At 43.5% G+C, this 19,390-nt stretch overlaps 1 protein-coding gene across 1 annotated transcript; it reads left to right on the top strand.

The window, feature by feature from the left end:
- Positions 1 to 9,341: 9,341 nt before the first annotated feature.
- On the top strand, positions 9,342 to 18,591 carry LOC112078967 (methionine synthase; the record flags this gene model as incomplete). Its single annotated transcript, XM_024145064.2, has 9 exons — positions 9,342 to 9,504; positions 10,612 to 10,832; positions 12,969 to 13,058; positions 15,202 to 15,271; positions 15,403 to 15,495; positions 16,222 to 16,328; positions 16,962 to 17,021; positions 17,345 to 17,442; positions 18,570 to 18,591. Coding segments are annotated over exons 1-9 (798 nt in total), but the record flags the coding sequence as incomplete, so codon positions are not given.
- Between the last annotated feature and the right edge of the window lie 799 nt (positions 18,592 to 19,390).

The following is a 19,390-nucleotide window of genomic DNA, read 5'->3' as shown; positions in this document are numbered from 1 at the left end:
AATTAATTGTGAATGACTTGACTATAAGAGAGAGACGAGAGTAAGCATGTGCGAGACAGATAAACGCAAAGCGTGAAAGAAGAAAGCACGGAGTGGGAAAGACGAAGAAAGAGAGGAAGCGAGTTGAGAGGGAGACCGAGAGAAAGGCGAGAGAAAGAGACAGACCGAGAGGAAGCAAGTGAGAGAGAGACAGGGCAGAGAGGAAGCAAGTGGGAGGCGAGAGACAGACAGAGAGGAAGGGCAAGTGACGAGAGCACAGAGAGAGAGGACAGCAAGTGAGAGGAGACAGACAGAGACGGCAGCAATGGGAGAGAGCGGACGGAGAGGAAGCGAGTGAACGAGACAGAACAGAGAGGAACGCAAGTGAGAGAGACAGAGAGAAAGCGAGAGGAAACGAAGATCAGACAGACAGACAGACAGACAGAGATGGAAGCAAGTGGAGGAGACAGACCGAGAGGAAGCAAGTGGGAGAAGAGACAGACAGAGAGGAAGCAAGTGAGAGAGAGACAGACAGAGAGGAAGCGAGAGAAAGAGACAGACCCGAGAGGAAGCAAGTGGAGAGAACAGACGAGGGACGTGGAGTGAAAAGAGACAGACGAGGAAAGCGAGTGAAAGAGACAGAGAGGAGCCAAGTGAGAGGAGCCAGACAGAGACGGAAGCGTGAGAGAGAGAACAGACAGAGAGGAAAGCGAGAGAAAAGAGACTCAGACAGGAGAAGGCAGGAGAGAGACCAGAGAGGCAAGGCGAGTGAACAGAGACAGAGAGGGAAGCAAGTGAAAGAGACAGAGAGGAAGCACAGTGAGAGAGACCCGACAGAGAGAAGCAAGTGAGAGAGAGACAGACAGAGAGGAAGCGAGAGAAAGTACGACAGACAGAAGGGAAGCAAAGTTGAGAGAGACAGAGAGAAAGGCGAGTGAGAGAGACGAGAGGAAGCGAGTGAGAGAGACACAGCGAACCATCACTTGTCACCTTATCAGCAGCCCAGGCATCTTGAAGGAGGCGAGGACCCTGCTCTGAGGTGGTCCTGAGCGTCGGACGCCTCCCTAGTCAATGAAGTCCACACGAAGACTGGACAGGTACACCTTGTTGAAACCCTTTGGGAATCCACCTAGAGACATGATGCGGGCAAACTCAGCAACCTCTCCCTACAAATCACAGAGGCATCGTATAACCAGCCTACTTCATTACAAGCAGCCACGTTGATTAAGCCAGGTCCCAGAATCTGTTTGTGCTGATCTTGCCAATACATATGGTCATCGTCAGGTGACATAACAAACAGATCTGGAACCAAGGATAACACTGTGAGTCAATCAGGTGAGAATAAAGAAAGATAAGACACGCTGTGCTACATCATGTCCAACCAGTAAAGGGTTATGTTTTGATACATATACTCATCGTCTACTGGTAAAGGGGTTATGTTTTGATAGCAATTCTCATGTCCTACCTGGTATAAGGGTTAATGTTTGATGCCATTACTCCATGTCTAACCTGGTAAAGGGTTATGTTTGAATACATTACTCATGTCCTACCTGGTAAGGGTTTATGTTTGATAACATTACCATGTCCTACTGGTAAGGTTATGTTTGATGCATTACTCAGTCCTACCTGGTAAGGGGTTCACTATTTGATCCATTACCTCATGTCTTACCTGGTAAAAGGGTTATAATTGATAAATTACTCATGTCCTACCGTGGTAAAGGGTTTGTTTGATACATTACTCAATGTCCCTTACTGGTAAAGGGTTATGTTTGAGTGCATTACTCATGTCCTACTCTGATAAAGGGGTTATGTTTGACACATTACTCATGTCCTACCCTGGTAAAGGTTAAATGTTTGATAACATTCCTCATGTCCTAGCAGTCTGATAAAGGTTATGTTTGATACCTTAACTCATGTCCTATACGGTGGTAAAGGGTTATTGTTTGATACCTTACTGCATTCTAACCTGGTACAGGGTTATGTTTGATACATTACTCCAATGTCCTACCTGTAAAGGGTTATGTTTGATAGCATTCCTCATGTCCTAGCCTGATAAAGGGTTATGTTTTGATACATTACTCATGTCCTACCCTGGTAAAGGGTTTATGTTTGAATACATTACTCCCGTCCTACCCTGGTAAAGGGTTATGTTTGATGCATTACTCAGTCCTACCTGAATAAGGGTTATGTTTGAACACATTACTCAAACATGTCCTAACTGGTTAAAGGGGTATGTTTGATACATCCCTCATGTCCTACCTATAAAGGGTTTATGTTTTTGATACATACTCATGTCCTACCTGGTAAAGGGTTATGTTTGAACATTAAGCTCATGTCCCCTACCTGGTAAAGGGTTATGTTTATACATTACTCATGTCCTATCCTGGGTAAAGGGTTATGTTTGATACATTCTCATGTCCGTACCTGATAAAAGGGTTATGTTTTGAATACATACTCATGTCTACCTGGTAAAGGGTTATGTTTGAATACATTACTCCCGTACCTACCTGGTAAAGGGTTATGTTGATACATTCCCTCATGTCCTACCTGATAAAGGGTTATGTTGATAGCATTACTCCATGTCCTAGCCTGATAAAGGGTTATGTTGTACACTTACTCTATACTACATCAGCCCTATATAGTGCACACTTTACCTATTCCCTATATAGTGCACTACCTATTCCCCCTTATAGTGCACTACCTATTCCCTATCTAGTGCACTACCTATTCCCTATATAGTGACATACCTATTCCGCTAATATAGTGCGCTACCTATTCCGCCTATAGTAAGTGCACTACACCGTATTCCCCTGGAGAGGAGGTGCGATCTACCTTTTCTCATAAGAGGTATAGTCACTACCGCTATCTGCCCTATCTAGTGCCACTACATATTCCCTATATAGTGCACTAACCTATTCCCTATCTAGTGCACTAACCTATTCCCTAATCAATAGTGCACTACCTATTCCCTATATAGTGCGCTACCCTAATTCCATAATATAGTGCACTACCCTATTCCTATATAAGTTCACTACCTAATTCCCTATATGTTCACTACATAATTCCCTATATATGTGCACTCATCTCATTCCCTTATAGTTCACTACCTATTCCTATCTAGTGCAACTACCTTTGACCAGAGCCCTGGGATTCCTATGGTCCCTGGTCAACAGTAGTGCGCTATATAGTTGAACAGGGAGCCGTTTGAAGTGCACACCGAGCCCACTGAGTGACTCTACCAGCTGGCCATTACAGCTACTGTGTGCTGCTACCCTGGATATGAAACACCACTTGATCCAATACTCAGCATATCTGGAGGGCCATTTTTGGATAGAATCAACAGTTCACACCGAACACCATGAACCAATACTCAGCATATCTTGGAGGCCATTTTGGATCAGAAATCACAGTTTCACACTGAAACAACCACTGACACAAACTCAGCATATCTGGAGGCCATTTTGATCATGGATCAACAGTGTTCACACTGAAACATACGCCTGACAGCCAATACTCAGCATATCTGGAGGCCATTTTTGGATCAGGATCAACAGTTTCACACTGGAAACCCACTGACACCAATACTCGGCATATCTGGAGGCCATTTTTGATCAGAATCAACGTTTCAATCACTGGGAAACACCACTGACACCAATACTCAGCACATATCTGGGAGGCCATTTTGGATCAGAATCAACAGTTTTTCACACCGGAAACACCACTGCACCAATACTCAGCATATCTGGAGGACATTTTGGATCAGAATCAACAGTTTGCACACCTGAAACACCACTGACACCATATACCTCAGCATATCTGGAGGCCCATTTGGATCAAGAATCAACAGTTTCACACTGAAACACCACTGACCACCAAATACTCAGCATATCTGGAGGCCATTTTGGATCAAGAATCACCAGATGTCACACTGAAACACCACTGACACCAATACTCAGCATATGCTGGAGGCCATTTTGGATCAGCAGTCAATCAGTTTCACACTGAAACACCACTGACACCAAAACTCAGCATATCTGGAGGCCATTTTTGGACTCAGAATCAACAGTTCACACTGGAAACACCACACTGACACCTATACTGCAGGCATATCTGAGGCCATTTGGATCAGACCTCAACAGTTTTGCACACTGAAACACCACTGACAGCCTCCATACTCAGCATATCTGGAGGCCATTAGTGGTCGAATCAACAGTTTCACACTGTAAACGACCCACTGGACACCTAATACGGCATAGTCTGTGAGGCCCATTTGGATCAGTATCATACAGTATTCAACATGCGAAACACAGCTGACACCCCAATACTCAGGCATATCTGGAGGCCACATTTGGATCAAGATCAACCAGGTACTTCAACAACTGAAACACCACTGGACGACAGTATACTCCAGCATATCCTGGGAGGCCATTTTTGGATGATCAGAATCAACAGATCTTCACCACTGATGAACACACCGACTGGCATCCAATATCGATACTCACGCTAACTAGGAGGCCATTTTTGGATTCAGAATCAACCAGTTTTACACTGAAAACACCATGACGTCACCTATCACTCAGCATGATCTGGGGCCCATTTTGGATCAGAGATCACAGTTCACACTGATTGGGCCCTGGGCATTTTTAAATACACTGAACAGCCTATAATGAATATCATCTGTAAAACCAAATGTAAGTCACTTTAATCTATAAAGATTAAGTTACTTAACAAGGTGCAGGACATTTTTGTGGCACCCTTGTGCTACGTCTGATGACAGTCTATGACAGCTCATTCTAATGTATTGTACCAGATCATAGCCCATAGGTACGCATCAACAAAGGCCCTCTGGGACAAGTTACATCTGTCTCCATGCCTCCTTCTCTTGTCTTGCAGGGTGGAGAGGAGGAGAGGAGGGAAGGAGGGAGGTGAGAGGAGGAGGGGAGGAGGCAAGGGAGGAGAGAGGAGAGGCAGGAGGGAGAGGAGGTGGAGAAGGCAGGAGGAAGGGAGGAGGAGGAGGGAGAAGGGAGAGATTGGAGGAAGGAAGAGGAGAGGGAGAGGAGAGAGGGAGGGCAAGGAGGAGAGAGGAAGGGGGAGGTGGGGGAGCAGAGAAGGAGGGAAGAAGGAGGGAGGAGAGAGGAGAGGGAGGGAGTGAGAGAGGAGGACGGGAGGAGAGAGGAGGAGGAGGGAGAGAGGAGGACGGAGGGCACGGAGGAGGAGAGTGGGAAGAGAGGAGGAAGGAGAGAGATGACGGCACGGAGAGGAGAGGGGACGGACGGAGGGAGAGGAGGAGAAGAGGAGGAGAGGGAGAGAAAGAAGATGTGGGATATGACAAAGGAGAGGAAGAGATAGGAAGAAGTGACGACCAGACAGACAGACATGACAGGACAGAAGCAGAGACAACAGACAGACAGACAGACAGACAACAGACAGACAGACAGGACAGACAGACAGACAGGACAGACAGACAGAAGACAGACAGACAGACAGCATGACAGTGACCAAGAAGCACAAGACAAGAACAGAGAGGAGGAGATAAATATATTAATTGTGTCTTTTGATGAGAGGAGGCCTGTGAAAACACGATGTCATTGTTTCTCTAAACAGAGAGAGATATTGCCTCACGATACCTACAGCACAAACCAATTGGATACAGCACCCACAATTCTATATATACACATCTGGGCCCGTATCTCAGGGAGCGTCCCAGAGTAGGAGTGTTGATCTAGGATCAGGGTCATAAAGAGTCTCATAGTAGGAGTAGTGATCTAGGATAGGTCATAAAGAGTCCTGTAGGAGTGGTGATCTAGGATCAGGTCATAAAGAGTCTCAGTAGGAAGTGGTGATATCGGATAGGTCATAACAAGAGTCTCAGTAGCATGGTTGATCCTAGGATCAGGGTCATAAAGAGTTAGGAGGAGTGTTGATCTAGGACAGGTCATAAAGAGTCTCATAGGAGACGTGGTGATTGGATCAGGTATAGAGTCCTCAGTAGACTGTTGATCTAGAAATCGGTCATTAAAGAGTCTTCAGGAGGATGTTGATCCGGATCAGGTCATAAAGAGTCTCAGAGTAGGAGTGTTGATTAAGGATCTAGGTCATAAAGAGTCTTAGTAGGTGGTGAGTCTAGCACAGGTCATAGTCTCAGTAAGGACTGTGATCTAGGATCAGGTCATACAAGATCTCAGAGTAGGAGTGTTGATTCTAGGATCAGTCATAGCGAGTCCTCAGTAGGAAGTGTTTGATTCTAGATGCAGGTCATAAATAGTCTCAGTAGGAGTGTTGAATCCTAGGATCAGGTCATAACGAGTATCAGTAGGAGTGTTTGATCTATGGATTCAGGTCATAAAGAGTTCAGTTAGGAGTGGTGATCTAGATCAGGTCATAAAAGAGTCTCAAGTAGGAGTGGTGATCTAGGTCAGGTCATAGAGTCTCCCAGTGGAGTGTTGCATCTAGGATCAGGTCTAAAGAGTCTTAGGAGAGAGTGGTTTGATGCTAGGATCAGGTCAAAAGAGTCTCAGAGTAGGTAGTGTTGATCTAGGATTTCAGGTCATAAAAAGAGTCTTAGTATGATGGTGATTCTAGGATCAGGTCATAGTCTCAGTAGAGTGGTGTGATCTTAGGATCAGGGTCATAAAGAGTCCTCAGAGTAGGAGTGTGATCTAGGGATCAGGTATAAGAGTCTCAGTAGGGAGTGTTGATTTCTAGATTCAGGTCAATAAAAGCGTCTCAGTAGAGTGTTGATCTAGGATCAGGTTCATCAGAGTCTCATAGGAGTGTTGAATTTCTGGATCAGTGTCATAAGGAAGTCTCAGTAGGCAGTGGTAGATCTAGGATCAGAGGTCATAAGAGTCCTCAGTACGGAGTGGTGATCTGGATCAGGAGTCATAAAGAGTCTCCCAGTAGATGTTGAATTCTAGATCCATTGGACTTTTATATTAAGTACGTGGATAAGGGTGCCTGATCCTAGATCATGCGCCACGGGGAGGATTTAGTGTTATTGTTAGTAACAGGTGCACATACTTTGGGTCACGTACCTGTTGTTATGTCTCACCCAGACTGATAGGGCTAAACTCTGAACTCTTCACAGGGCGGTCCTTGGCAGGGCTGCCTAAAGTTTATTTTACAATGTCATCTCAAATGTGTGTCCCTAATGTCCCTCTGTGTTGTTATCTTTTCCCACAGCCCTTCATCCTGCTGGAGGAGCTGCGTAGAGAGCTGCCCCCAGAGCAGGCAGAGTACTGCATCGCCAGGATGCCCCTCTACAATGGGCCTGATGGGGTCCCAGGGGCCCTGGACTACACTGTCTTCTCCACTGCCCTCTACGGGGAGAGCGACCTCTAGCTTCACACTCCAGAAATGCACCCTGACCTCGTATCAGTCTCGCCCCATTTTTGTTCCACACATTTACATCTAAATTGATTCATATTTTGACCGGTACTAAAGGGTAGTTATGTTTGAGAAATACAAAAAGCATTTTAAAGCCGTTTAATGAGTGTATGATTTCTAAAGAGTAGGGAGAAATATTTATTTCAAAGGACTGAGCAGGATTCATTCACTAGATTAAAAAAAATGATGACTCAGTAAATGTGAAATTACATGTGATTCACATAAAAGTAACTTACACATAAAAAGTAACTTACACATAAAAAGTAACTTACACATAAAAATAACCTACACATAAAAGTAATTTACACATCAAATGTAACTTACACATAAAAAGTAACTTACACATAAGAAAAACTTACACAAAACGTTACACATAAAAAGTAACTTGCACATAAAAGTAACTTACACATTAAATATAACTTACTCATAAAAGTAACTTACACATTAAAAGTAACTTACACATAAGAAGCGCTACTAAGTTATTTGCTAGTCACCGTTGGAGACCTAAAGATACGAAGTGATGAGAAGCTTGTATTCTATCAGTGTTTGCACTCTTCTAAATTATTACATAAAAAACAGGGGAAGCTTTTGCCTCATCTGTTCAGTGCCTAAAATGAATGAAAAAGGACCCAGTATGCTAGTCTGGTCCCAGATCTGATCTCTCTAGCCTGGTCCCAGATCTGATCTCACCTAGCCTGGTCCCAGATTTGATCTCACCTAGCCTGGGCCCAGATCTGTTCCTGCCTGGTCCAGATCTGATTCTCACTAGCCTGGTACCAGATCTTGTCTCACTACCTGGTACCCAGATCTGATCTCACTAGCCTGGTCCAGATCTGATCTCGCCACCCTGACCAAGATCTGATCTAACTCAGCCTGGCCCCCAGATCTGTTTGTGCTCTAATCCACCCTTACTTATATTTCCCCCAGGCTAATTATCATCCACCAAGGCTACATTATAATCCACCCAGGCTACATTATAATCCACCCAGGCTACATTTAATCACCCAGGCTACATTATAATCCACCCAGGCTCACTTTATAATCCACCCAGGCTACATTATAATCCACCCAGGCTACATTATAATCCACCAGGCTACCATTATAATCCACCCAGGCTACATTATAATCCACCCAGGCTACATTATAATCCACCCAGGCTACATTATAATCCACCCAGGCTACATTATAATCCCCCAGGCTACATTATAATCCACCCAGGCTACAGTATGTCCAGAACTGCAGTGCTGTTTATTGTCAAAACGAGTGAAACTTGTGTTTCATGATTGGAGTGAAGTTTCCCTAAAGGCTCATGTTGAGTCAGTCAGCATTTTCTCCCATTAATGTTTAGGGTTAAGCTTGGGGAGGAGAAGCTGATCCTAGGTCTGTACCAGGGGAAACTTTCACCCAGAGACTCATGATTGGACAGTAACTAGGCTGTGTTGATGCCAGAAACAAAATAATGTAACTGTAAAATAACAAACTGTTGTGTCTGGGTAAAACTAATCTTAGTCTCCTCAAAAACGCTGGTGTGGAATCTGAAGGTATGAGAGTTACTAGTGTAAGGCAAACGAGCAGAAAATAAACTCAGTGATTAAAACGTTTTGGTAGTTTTCATTCTGTTTTGCTGAACGTTCTGATTACGGCCAATACAGGCAGTAGACTTTCTGATTATTTTAGGACGTGTTTTTTCCCCTCAGATTTGACTTTCTAGGCTTTGTTGAGACTTTGTCAAGTTATGTAAGAAAATAACATCGGAAGTTATCACTTTTCAGACATGATTTTAAACGCCTTATTAAATAAAAGGCTTTGGAATCTGTGTCAAACCAACTTTCCTTTCAGAGAGCTGACACCTTGAACATGTAATCAGTTAGGTACATTTTCATGCCACATATCGTAGTAATTCTTCTCCAAGACGGACCTGAATGTTGCAATCAACCCTGCGCCTGCGCGGTCTGCAGCTCCTCCACGCCAGACGGAGGAAAGTGATTTATGGACATTGAGTTGACAAGCAGCCGCCGGCAGGGTCAGTGTGGGTTGCTCGTCAGGCAGCTTTATTGTTTCCTTTGCAGTTATAACAACCAACAGAAGAAGAATTACAAGCCATGGCGCCTACAATATATGAGAGTTCAACAAGAAAAGGTAAACTGTTGCAACTTCCTGGTTTAGTATTTAACGTTAGCTAGATATGAGCTGGCTGCCTAGCAGCTGTCAATGACTGGCTAGGTAGTTGAAGTTGGTTAGCTAGCTAGCTGTATATCCACGTGAATTTATGGTCGACATTTTTCCATCCAGTTACCCTAAATGACAAAGTGTTTTATTTATTCATTCATAGATAGATAGATAGCTACATAGCGAACTAGTCAACATGTGCTAGCTGCATGTCCCACTGCCCGGTAGAGTAACGTTAGCAAAACACGGTCAAAGAGATAGATAGTTAGCAGGGAACATTCCGTTCTAATTTATACGTTTGGGTCAGAATGTCAGGACACCAAACGTTTCTAAACCTGACAGAAACGAAACGGGAGGGACCGACCTTAATTTGTCCAATAGAAACTCTGGTGTTATTTGCAAAACTCGAGTTCCTGAATTTGTAAAAATATAAACTCTCGTTTTAGTTGCAAAACGTGTAACTACTGTTTCCATTGGACAGATTCATGTAAGTCTTATCCRCGTTCCGTTTGTTTCCATTTAAGAAACGTTTTACAACTGAAACCGCGTAATGAATACACCCCAGCTGGCCTGGCACGTGTAAACCACTCCCATGTAAACAAGCGAGTTAAATAACATCTTAGCTCGGGAATTGACAACTGGTGCTCGGATCAATCCCCCTCCACAGAAATATTATTATATATATATATACAGTACCAGTCAAAAGTTTGGACACACTTACTCATTCCAGCGTTTTTCTTATTTTTAAAAAACAATTTTCTACATTGTAGAAAAGTAGTGAAGACATCAACTATGGAATAACACATATGAAATCATGTAGTAACCAAAACAAGTGATGTAACAAATCAAAATATATTTGATATTCTTCAAAATAGCCACCATTTGCCTTAAATGACAGCTTGGCATTCTCTCAACCAGTTTATATAACCATATTAACAAGTAATATGCTAACTGCAGAGCTTCACTAGAGGCTGAGCTCAGGGAGCTGTTAGGGAAGAGGACCATGATACTAGATGGAGGGATGGGAACATATTAAACATGTCATAACCATATTAACATGTTAACTGCATACCTCAGGTAYTGGCCCTAGCAGACCTTCCCTAGAGGCTGAGCTCAGGGAGCTGTTAGGGAAGAGGATCATGATACTAGATGGAGGGATGGGRACCATGATCCAGGAGAGGCGATTGGAGGAGGAACACTTCAGGGGGGAGGAGTTTAAAGACCACACCCACAGCCTGAAGGGCAACAACGACCTGCTGAGCATCACCCAGAGTGATGTCATCTACAATATACACAAGGTACGGTGATGTCAAGGTACAGGTGATGTTATCTACAGTATACACAAGGTACGGTGATGTCATCTACAGTATACACAAGGTATGGTGATGTCATCTACAGTATACACAAGGTACGGTGATGTTATCTACAATATACACAAGGTACGGTGATGTCATCTACAGTATACACAAGGTACGGGATGTCATCTACATACACAAGTACGGTGATGTCATCTACAATATACACAAGGTACGGTGATGTCATCTACAGTATACAACAAGGTACGGTGATGTCATCACAATATACACAAGGTACGGTGAGTGTCATCTACAATATACACAAGGTACGGTGATGTCATCTATAACATGTACAAGGTACGGTGATGTCATCTACAATATACACAAGTACGGTGATGTCATCTACAATATACACAAGGTACGGTGATGTCATCTATAACATGTACAAGGTCGTGATGTCATCTACAATATACACAAGGTACGGTGATGTCATCTACAATATACACAAGGTACGGTGATGTCATCTATAACATGTACAAGGTACGGTGATGTCATCTACAATATACACAAGGTACGGTGATGTCATCTATAACAGTACAAGGTACGGTGATGTCATCTATAACATGCACAAGGTACGGTGATGTCATCTGCAATATACACAAGGTACGGTGATGTCATCACAAGGTACGGTGATGTCAGATACAATATACACAAGGTACGGTGATGTCAGATACAATATACACAAGGTACGGTGATGTCATCTACAATATACACAAGGTACGGTGATGTCAGCTACAATATACACAAGGTACGGTGATGTCATCTACGATATACACAAGGTACGGTGATGTCATCTACGATATACACAAGGTACGGTGATGTCAGCTACGATATACACAAGGTACGGTGATGTCAGCTACAATATACACAAGGTACGGTGATGTCATCTACAATATGCACAAGGTACGGTGATGTCATCTACGATATACACAAGGTACGGTGATGTCAGCTACGATATGCACAAGGTACGGTGATGTCATCTACAATTACACAAGGTACGGTGATGTCATCTACAATATACACAAAGGACGGTGATGTCACCTACAATATACACAAGGTACGGTGATGTCACCTACAACACGCACAAGGTACGGTGATGTCATCTACAATATACACAAGGTACGGTGATGTCACCTACAACACGCACAAGGTACGGTGATGTCATCTACAATATACACAAGGTACGGTGATGTCATCTACGATATACACACGGTACGGTGATGTCATCTACAATATGCACAAGGTACGGTGATGTCATCTACGATATACACAAGTACGGTGATGTCAGCTACGATATGCACAAGGTACGGTGATGTCAGCTACGACATGCACAAGGTACGGTGATGTCATCTACAATATACACAAGGTACGGTGATGTCACCTACAACACGCACAGTACGGTGATGTCACCTACAACACGCACAAGGTACGGTGATGTCACCTACAACACGCACAAGGTACGGTGATGTCACCTACAACACGCCCAAGGTACGGTGATGTCACCTACAACACGCACAAGGTACGGTGATGTCACCTACAACACGCACAAGGTACGGTGATGTCACCTACAACACGCACAAGGTACGGTGATGTCACCTAAAACACGCACAAGGTGCGGTGATGTCATCTACAACACGCACAAGGTGCGGTGATGTCATCTCAACAGACAATCAGTCACCACACACGCACAAGGTGCGGTGATGTCACCTACAACACGCAACAGGTACGGTGATGTCACCTACAATATACACAAGGTACGGTGATGTCACCTACAACACGCACAAGGTACGGTGATGTCACTACAACATGCACAAGGTACGGTCAGTGGAGTTAAAGAGTGGTTCACGTTATCCAGGACGGCAACACACCTGAGATGTAAAAGTTAGGCTGTCATCAATGCACCTGTCTGTTACGCCGTAGTAATAATTAACGTGCACCTAGAATTGTTGATCTGTTATTGAGAAGTATTTCCGGTCTTTATGTGAGAGAGAGAGACGGACGAGATTACCCTTTTTGTTTTGGTGAAACCCCCGCTGCGTGAATAAGCATCGACGTTCCTCTCTTGTGTTTGTTCCCTAGGAATACCTGCTGGCCGGGGCCGACATCATCGAGACCAACACGTTCAGTAGCACCTGTATCGCCCAAGCCGACTACGGGCTGGAACACTTGGTTAGAGAACGGGTCAGTGGGTGGTCCTGTAGAATAACACTCCGATTACCAATCAGAAGCTGTTATCGCAACATCAGATTACCAATCAGAAGCTGTTATCGCAACATCAGATTACCAATCAGAAGCTGTTATCGCAACATCAGATTACCAATCAGAAGCTGTTATCGCCAACATCAGATTACCAATCAGAAGCTGTTATCGCAACATCAGATTACCAATCAGAAGCTGTTATCGCAACATCAGTTACCAATCAGAAGCTGTTATCGCAACATCAGATTACCAATCAGAAGCTGTTATCGCAACATCAGATTACCAATCAAAAAGCTGTTATCGCAACATCAGATCACCAATCAAAAGCGTTATCGCAACATCAGATTACCAATCAGAAGCTGTTATCGCTACATCAGATTACCAATCAGAAGCTGTTATCGCAACATCAGATTACCAATCAGAAGCTGTTATCGCTACATCAGATTACCAATCAGAAGATGTAGTCAGTCAGGGATAGGTTCCTGATAATGGAATTCATATGTTTAAAGTAATGACTAAAGAATTCCACCCTGAAACCAATTAATTGTAGGAAATTGATTAGAATCATAAAACTCTAATCTGATGATGTGTGTAGTTTTAGTCAGAATTAGAACAAGGACCTGTTGTTCCTTTTTTAGGAGGTAAGCAGGGTGCAAGTGTGAAGCAAATGATAAGAGGAGCTATCGACAGACGAGTTGTACTACTTTGTTCCTGTTAAAGGAATTTAATTCCTATATGTTTATCAACCAATTCAATTAAAACACTCTGCCCATACATAAGAATTTGTAAGATACTTATCAGCATTAAATGGACAGAAACCAGTCTTATAATCAATCAATCAATCAATCAATCAATAGCGTTTATTCTCGAGAGTACTGATCATAGTACAATTTACATCAGGTTATATAATAAAGATGATGTCATAGGTTTTAATGTCCATCCTCCTCTCGGATACAATGGCAGTACAGTTAGCGTTCTTATTTTGTCTGCCACCTGTTAGACAATCTGCAACCAGCCCAAGGTCTCACCCCTCCCTGGGTAGAGACAGAATGTCCTGTAAGGAACACAGCATTCCAGCCTGTCTGAAGACCCAAGGTCTRWCCCCTCCCTGGGTAGAGACAGAATGTCCTGTAAGGAACACATCATTCCAGCCTGTCTGAAGATAACTCCATTCTTTCTYACAAGGAACACATTACAATTCAGCATTATGATTATAATACGATTCATTCATACAGTAACGTAGTAGTCTTCTGTTTAGTTATAATTCTAAGTCAAATGTATACATATTTTAGTCATTTATTCATAAAAATCCCATAACAGTTCCTTACAGGACATTCTGTCCCTACCCGTGGACGGGAGAAACTGTTAGGCTTGCAGAAGATTATGAAACATGTTGCAGATTAAAGAAACAATGTATCTGTGTAGTGGAAAAACACTGACTGTCTGAGCAAGGCGTCGCTTAAGATTTGAACTTGTTTGTGTGTGTGTTATAAAGACCGTGTTTGCATTTTTGATTTCAGAACGTTCTCGTGAATAAACTTTACAGACCTTTTGCATAAACTGAGTCTTTGCCTAATTATTATTATTAAACCCAGGGTCTTACAAACCTCGGGCGATTGGTCAAAGCTTAAATAATTGTTAGTTATTATCATTGGGACTGAAAATTCTCGTGACAGCTTGGTCCTTCGAGCCGGATCTCAATGTCTTTTTCTGTCGTTCCACGGAGACACCGAAACCGTGCACGGGCGGATGAAATATCCGTAGATTAAAGACCTGGCCCCTTTCTGAGGGTTCTTTTACAGACCGGTGGCGAACTGGTGCACGACAGAAACGGCGACGAGATCCGACCTACATTTAAAATTCTCGTCAACAGTTCCTAAAGGTGACTTGACACAATAAATGTCTCACTCACTCACTCAGGTTGTTTTAACATTTAACATTTAAGTCATTTAGCAGACGCTCTTATCCAGAGCGACTTACAAATTGGAAAGTTCATACATATTCATCCTGGTCCCCCCGTGGGGAATGAACCCACAACCCTGGCGTTGCAAGCGCCATGCTCTACCCACTGAGCCACACGGGACCACGTTTTGACTCCGTGATGTTTTCCCAGGCTTATCGTATGAACAAAGTGTCAGCGGAGATCGCCAGGAAAGCAGCAGATGACGTCACCAACCAGACAGGTCAGCCGATTTAAAGATTAAAGTATTTTCATTGGAGGAAAAAAAACCTATGTGACATTGACAATATTGTGTAACTATTTTATGTGTATTTATCTGTTTGTAACTCTCACATCTTTTGTTTTTCTGACCAGGTTGTAAGAGATACGTGGCGGGCGCCATGGGCCCCACCAATAAAACCCTGTCTGTGTCTCCCTCGGTGGAAAGACCAGACTTCAGGAACGTCAGTAAGAGAACAGCTTGTTGTTTTAGCACTCACTTCTTCTTCCTTCTCTTTCTACTGATGCCACTGCAAAGTGGCAGTTTGGCAGGTGTTTTCAGAGTCCTACAGTGGTGAAATGTCACTACAGACCTGCACTATATAGCTGTCTTAACTGTTATCCTATCAGGGTCTGACCTGCACTATGTATCTGTTACCCTCTCAGATCTACACTATGTAACTGTTACTCTATCAGGGTTCATAAGGCTCTCAGACCTACACTATGTAACTGTTATCCTATCAGGTTCTATAAGGCCTCTCAGATCTACACTATGTAACTGTTATCCTATCAGGGTCTATAAGGCCTCTCAGATCTACACTATGTAACTGTTATCCTATCAGGGTCTATAAGGCCTCTCAGACCTACACTATGTAACTGTTACCCCATCAGGGTCTATAAGGCCTCTCAGATCTACACTAGTAACTGTTATCCTATCAGGGTCTATAAGGCTCTCAGATCTACACTATGTAACTGTTATCCTATCAGGGTCTATAAGGCTCTCAGATCTACACTATATATCTGTTACTCTATCAGGGTCTATAAGGCCTCTCAGATTACACTATGTATCTGTTATCCTATCAGGGTCTATAAGGCCTTCAGATGACTCTTGATAAACCATTGGGAACCTCCAGAGTTGGCTGTACTATCTCTGATGGTGCTACCGTGCTGAGTGGTCGTGTGTCTTCCCCTCAGCCTTTGATGAGCTGGCTGAGGCCTACACTGAGCAGGTCCGGGGTCTGTTGGATGGAGGAGCGGATATTATCATGGTGGAGACCATCTTTGACACGGCCAACGCCAAGGTACACCTTCTTCACTCGCTGTCTTCATCCACTGACTGTCATCTAGTTTCTCTCCTTCACTTGCTGTCTTCAATCACTGACTGTCTTCATCACTGTTTTCATCACTGACTGTCGTCTAGTTTCTCTTCTTCACTGACTGTCTACATCACTGACTGTCTTCATCACTGACTGTCTTCATCACTGACTGTCCATCTAGTTTCTCTTCATCACTCGCTGTCTTCATCCACTGACTGTCTTCATCACTGTCTTCATCACTGACTGTCATCTAGTTTCTCTTCTTACATGACTGTCATCATCACTGACTGTCTACATCACTGACTGTCTTCATCACTGACTGTCTTCATCACTGACTGTCTTCTAGTTTCTCTTCTTCACTTGCTGTCTTCATCACTTACTGTCTTCATCACTGACTGTCATCTAGTTTCTCTTCTTCACTGACTGTCATCATCACTGACTGTCTTCATCACTGACTGTCTTCATCACTGACTTTCATCTAGTTTCTCTTCTTCACTGACTGTCATCATCACTGACTAGTTTCATCACTAGTTTCTATCAATATGATTCTAGTTTTACATACATTGATTATGATCAATTGTATAAAATCGTATCTATTTTTTTAATCTTGTCATAAAGGCAGCACTGTTTGCTATCGACAAACTGTTTGAAGAGAGCTACGAACCAAGACCTATATTTGTAAGTATGAATTCTGTCTTTTGTCACTATCTTGACAGTATATTTCGTAGTTAAATTAACCAATAAATGTTCAATCTCTCAGTAGAGAGAGAGATTATGTTCTGTAGTGTGCAGAGCTACTAGATTTGGTTGGTTGGTTGGTTGATTGGTTGATTGTGCCGTGCTGCCAGATCTCAGGGACCGTATTGGTCAGGAGTAGGGCTGTGACCGTATTACAGCCACACCGGCTGTCATGGCAGCAGTCAAATTCCCTGTGATGGAGACTTTGTAATGGTGGACAGGAGTGGTCGAACTCTCTCAGGACAGATTGATTGTGTTTCTAGATATCAGGCACCATCGTGGGACAGGAGTGGTCGTACTCTCTCGGGAGACAGGAGAAAGGCCCTTCGTCATCAGTGTGTCCCATGCCACAACCCCTCTGGTGAGTCCACTACATTCTGCTTCCGGACTTCAATACTTACCTTGCTGTTGTTGACTTCCACATGTTTTGTCCTCAAGTTTCTGCTGTTTTATATGAAATAAACTTCAGATCTGCTGGAGAGATTAATGGAATCTACAACATCTGTGTCTTATTCTGACCTCATCAGACTGCGCCTCAGTAGGGGATATACAAGTGTGTATGGTTTATTCTGACCTCATCAGACTGGGCCTCAGTAGGCTGAATATACAGTGTGTTCTGTGTTTATTCTGACTCATCAGACTGGGCCTCAGTAGGCTGATATACAGTGTGTTACTGTGTCTTATTCTGACCTCATCAGACTGGGCCTCAGTAGGCTGATATACAGTGTGTTACTGTGTCTTATTCTGACCTCATCAGACTGGGCCTCAGTAGGCTGATATACAGTGTGTTACTGTGGTCTTATTCTGACCTCATCAGACTGGGCCTCAATAGGCTGATATACAGTGTTACTGTGTCTTATTCTGACCTCATCAGACTGGCCTCAGTAGGCTGATATACAGTGTTTACTGTGTCTTATTCTGACCTCATCAGACTGGGCCTCATAGGCTGATATAAGTGTGTTACTGTGTGTTATTCTGACCTCATCAGACTGGGCCTCAGTAGGCTGATATACAGTGTGTTACTGTGTCTTATTCTGACCTCATCAGACTGGCCTCAGTAGGCTGATATACAGTGTGTTACTGTGTCTTATTCTGACCTCATCAGACTGCGCTCATAGGCTGATATACAGTGTGTTACTGTGTGTTATTCTGACCTCATCAGACTGGGCCTCAGTAGGCTGATATACAGTGTGTTACTGTGTTATTCTGACCTCATCAGACTGGCCTCAGTAGGCTGATATACATGTTACTGTGTCTTATTCTGACCTCATCAGACTGGGCCTCAGTAGGCTGATATACAGTGTGTTACTGTGTGTTTCTTCTGACCTCATCAGACTGGGCCTCAATAGGCTGATATACAGTGTGTTACTGTGTGTTATTCTGACCTCATCAGACTGGGCCTCAGTAGGCTGATATACAGTGTGTTATTGCTACACCTCATCAGACTGGGCCTCAGTAGGCTGATATACTGTGTTTCCTCTTTTCCAGTATTGGTCTTAACTGGGCCTCAGTAGGCTGATATAATCAGTGTGTTGTTCCTCTCTTCCAGTATTGGTCTTAACTGGCCCAGTAGGCTGATATACAGTGTGTTTCCTCTCTTCCAGTATTGGTCTTAACTGGCCTCAGTTAGGCTGATATACAGTGTGTTTCCTCTCTTCAGTATTGTCTTAACTGGCCTCAGTAGGCTGATATACAGTGTGTTTCCTCTCTTTCCAGTATTGTGTCTTAACTGGCCTCAGTAGGCTGATATACAGTGTGTTTCCTCTCTTCAGTATTGCTTCAACTGGGCTAGTAGGCTGATATACAGTGTGTTTCCTCTCTTCCAGTATTGGTCTTAACTGGGCCTCAGTAGGCTGATATACAGTGTGTTCCTCCTTCCAGTATTGGTCTTAACTGGGCCTCAGTAGGCTGATATACAGTGTTGTTCCTCTCTTCCAGTATTGGTCTTAACTGGGCCTCAGTAGGCTGATATACAGTGTGTGTTCCTCTCTTCCAGTATTGGTCTTAACTGTGCCTCAGTAAGGCTGATATACAGTTTGTTTCTCTCTTCCAGTATTGGTCTTAACTGGCCTCAGTAGGCTGATATACAGTTGTGTTTCCTCTCTTCCAGTATTGGTCTTAACTGGCCTCAGTAGGCTGATATACAGTGTGTTTTCTCTTCCAGTAATTGGTCTTAACTGGGCCTCAGTAGGCTGATATACAGTGTTGTTTCCTCTCTTCCAGTATTGGTCTTAACTGTGCCTCAGTAGGCTGATATACAGTGTGTTATTCTGACCTCATCAGACTGCGCCTCAGTAGGCTGATATCAG

This window comes from Salvelinus sp. IW2-2015, unplaced genomic scaffold (genome assembly GCF_002910315.2).
Source record: "Salvelinus sp. IW2-2015 unplaced genomic scaffold, ASM291031v2 Un_scaffold6591, whole genome shotgun sequence".
Classification (NCBI taxonomy): domain Eukaryota; kingdom Metazoa; phylum Chordata; class Actinopteri; order Salmoniformes; family Salmonidae; genus Salvelinus; species Salvelinus sp. IW2-2015.
The sequence above is the reverse complement of the archived record's forward strand: the minus strand, read 5'-3'. Positions and strand labels throughout refer to the sequence as shown.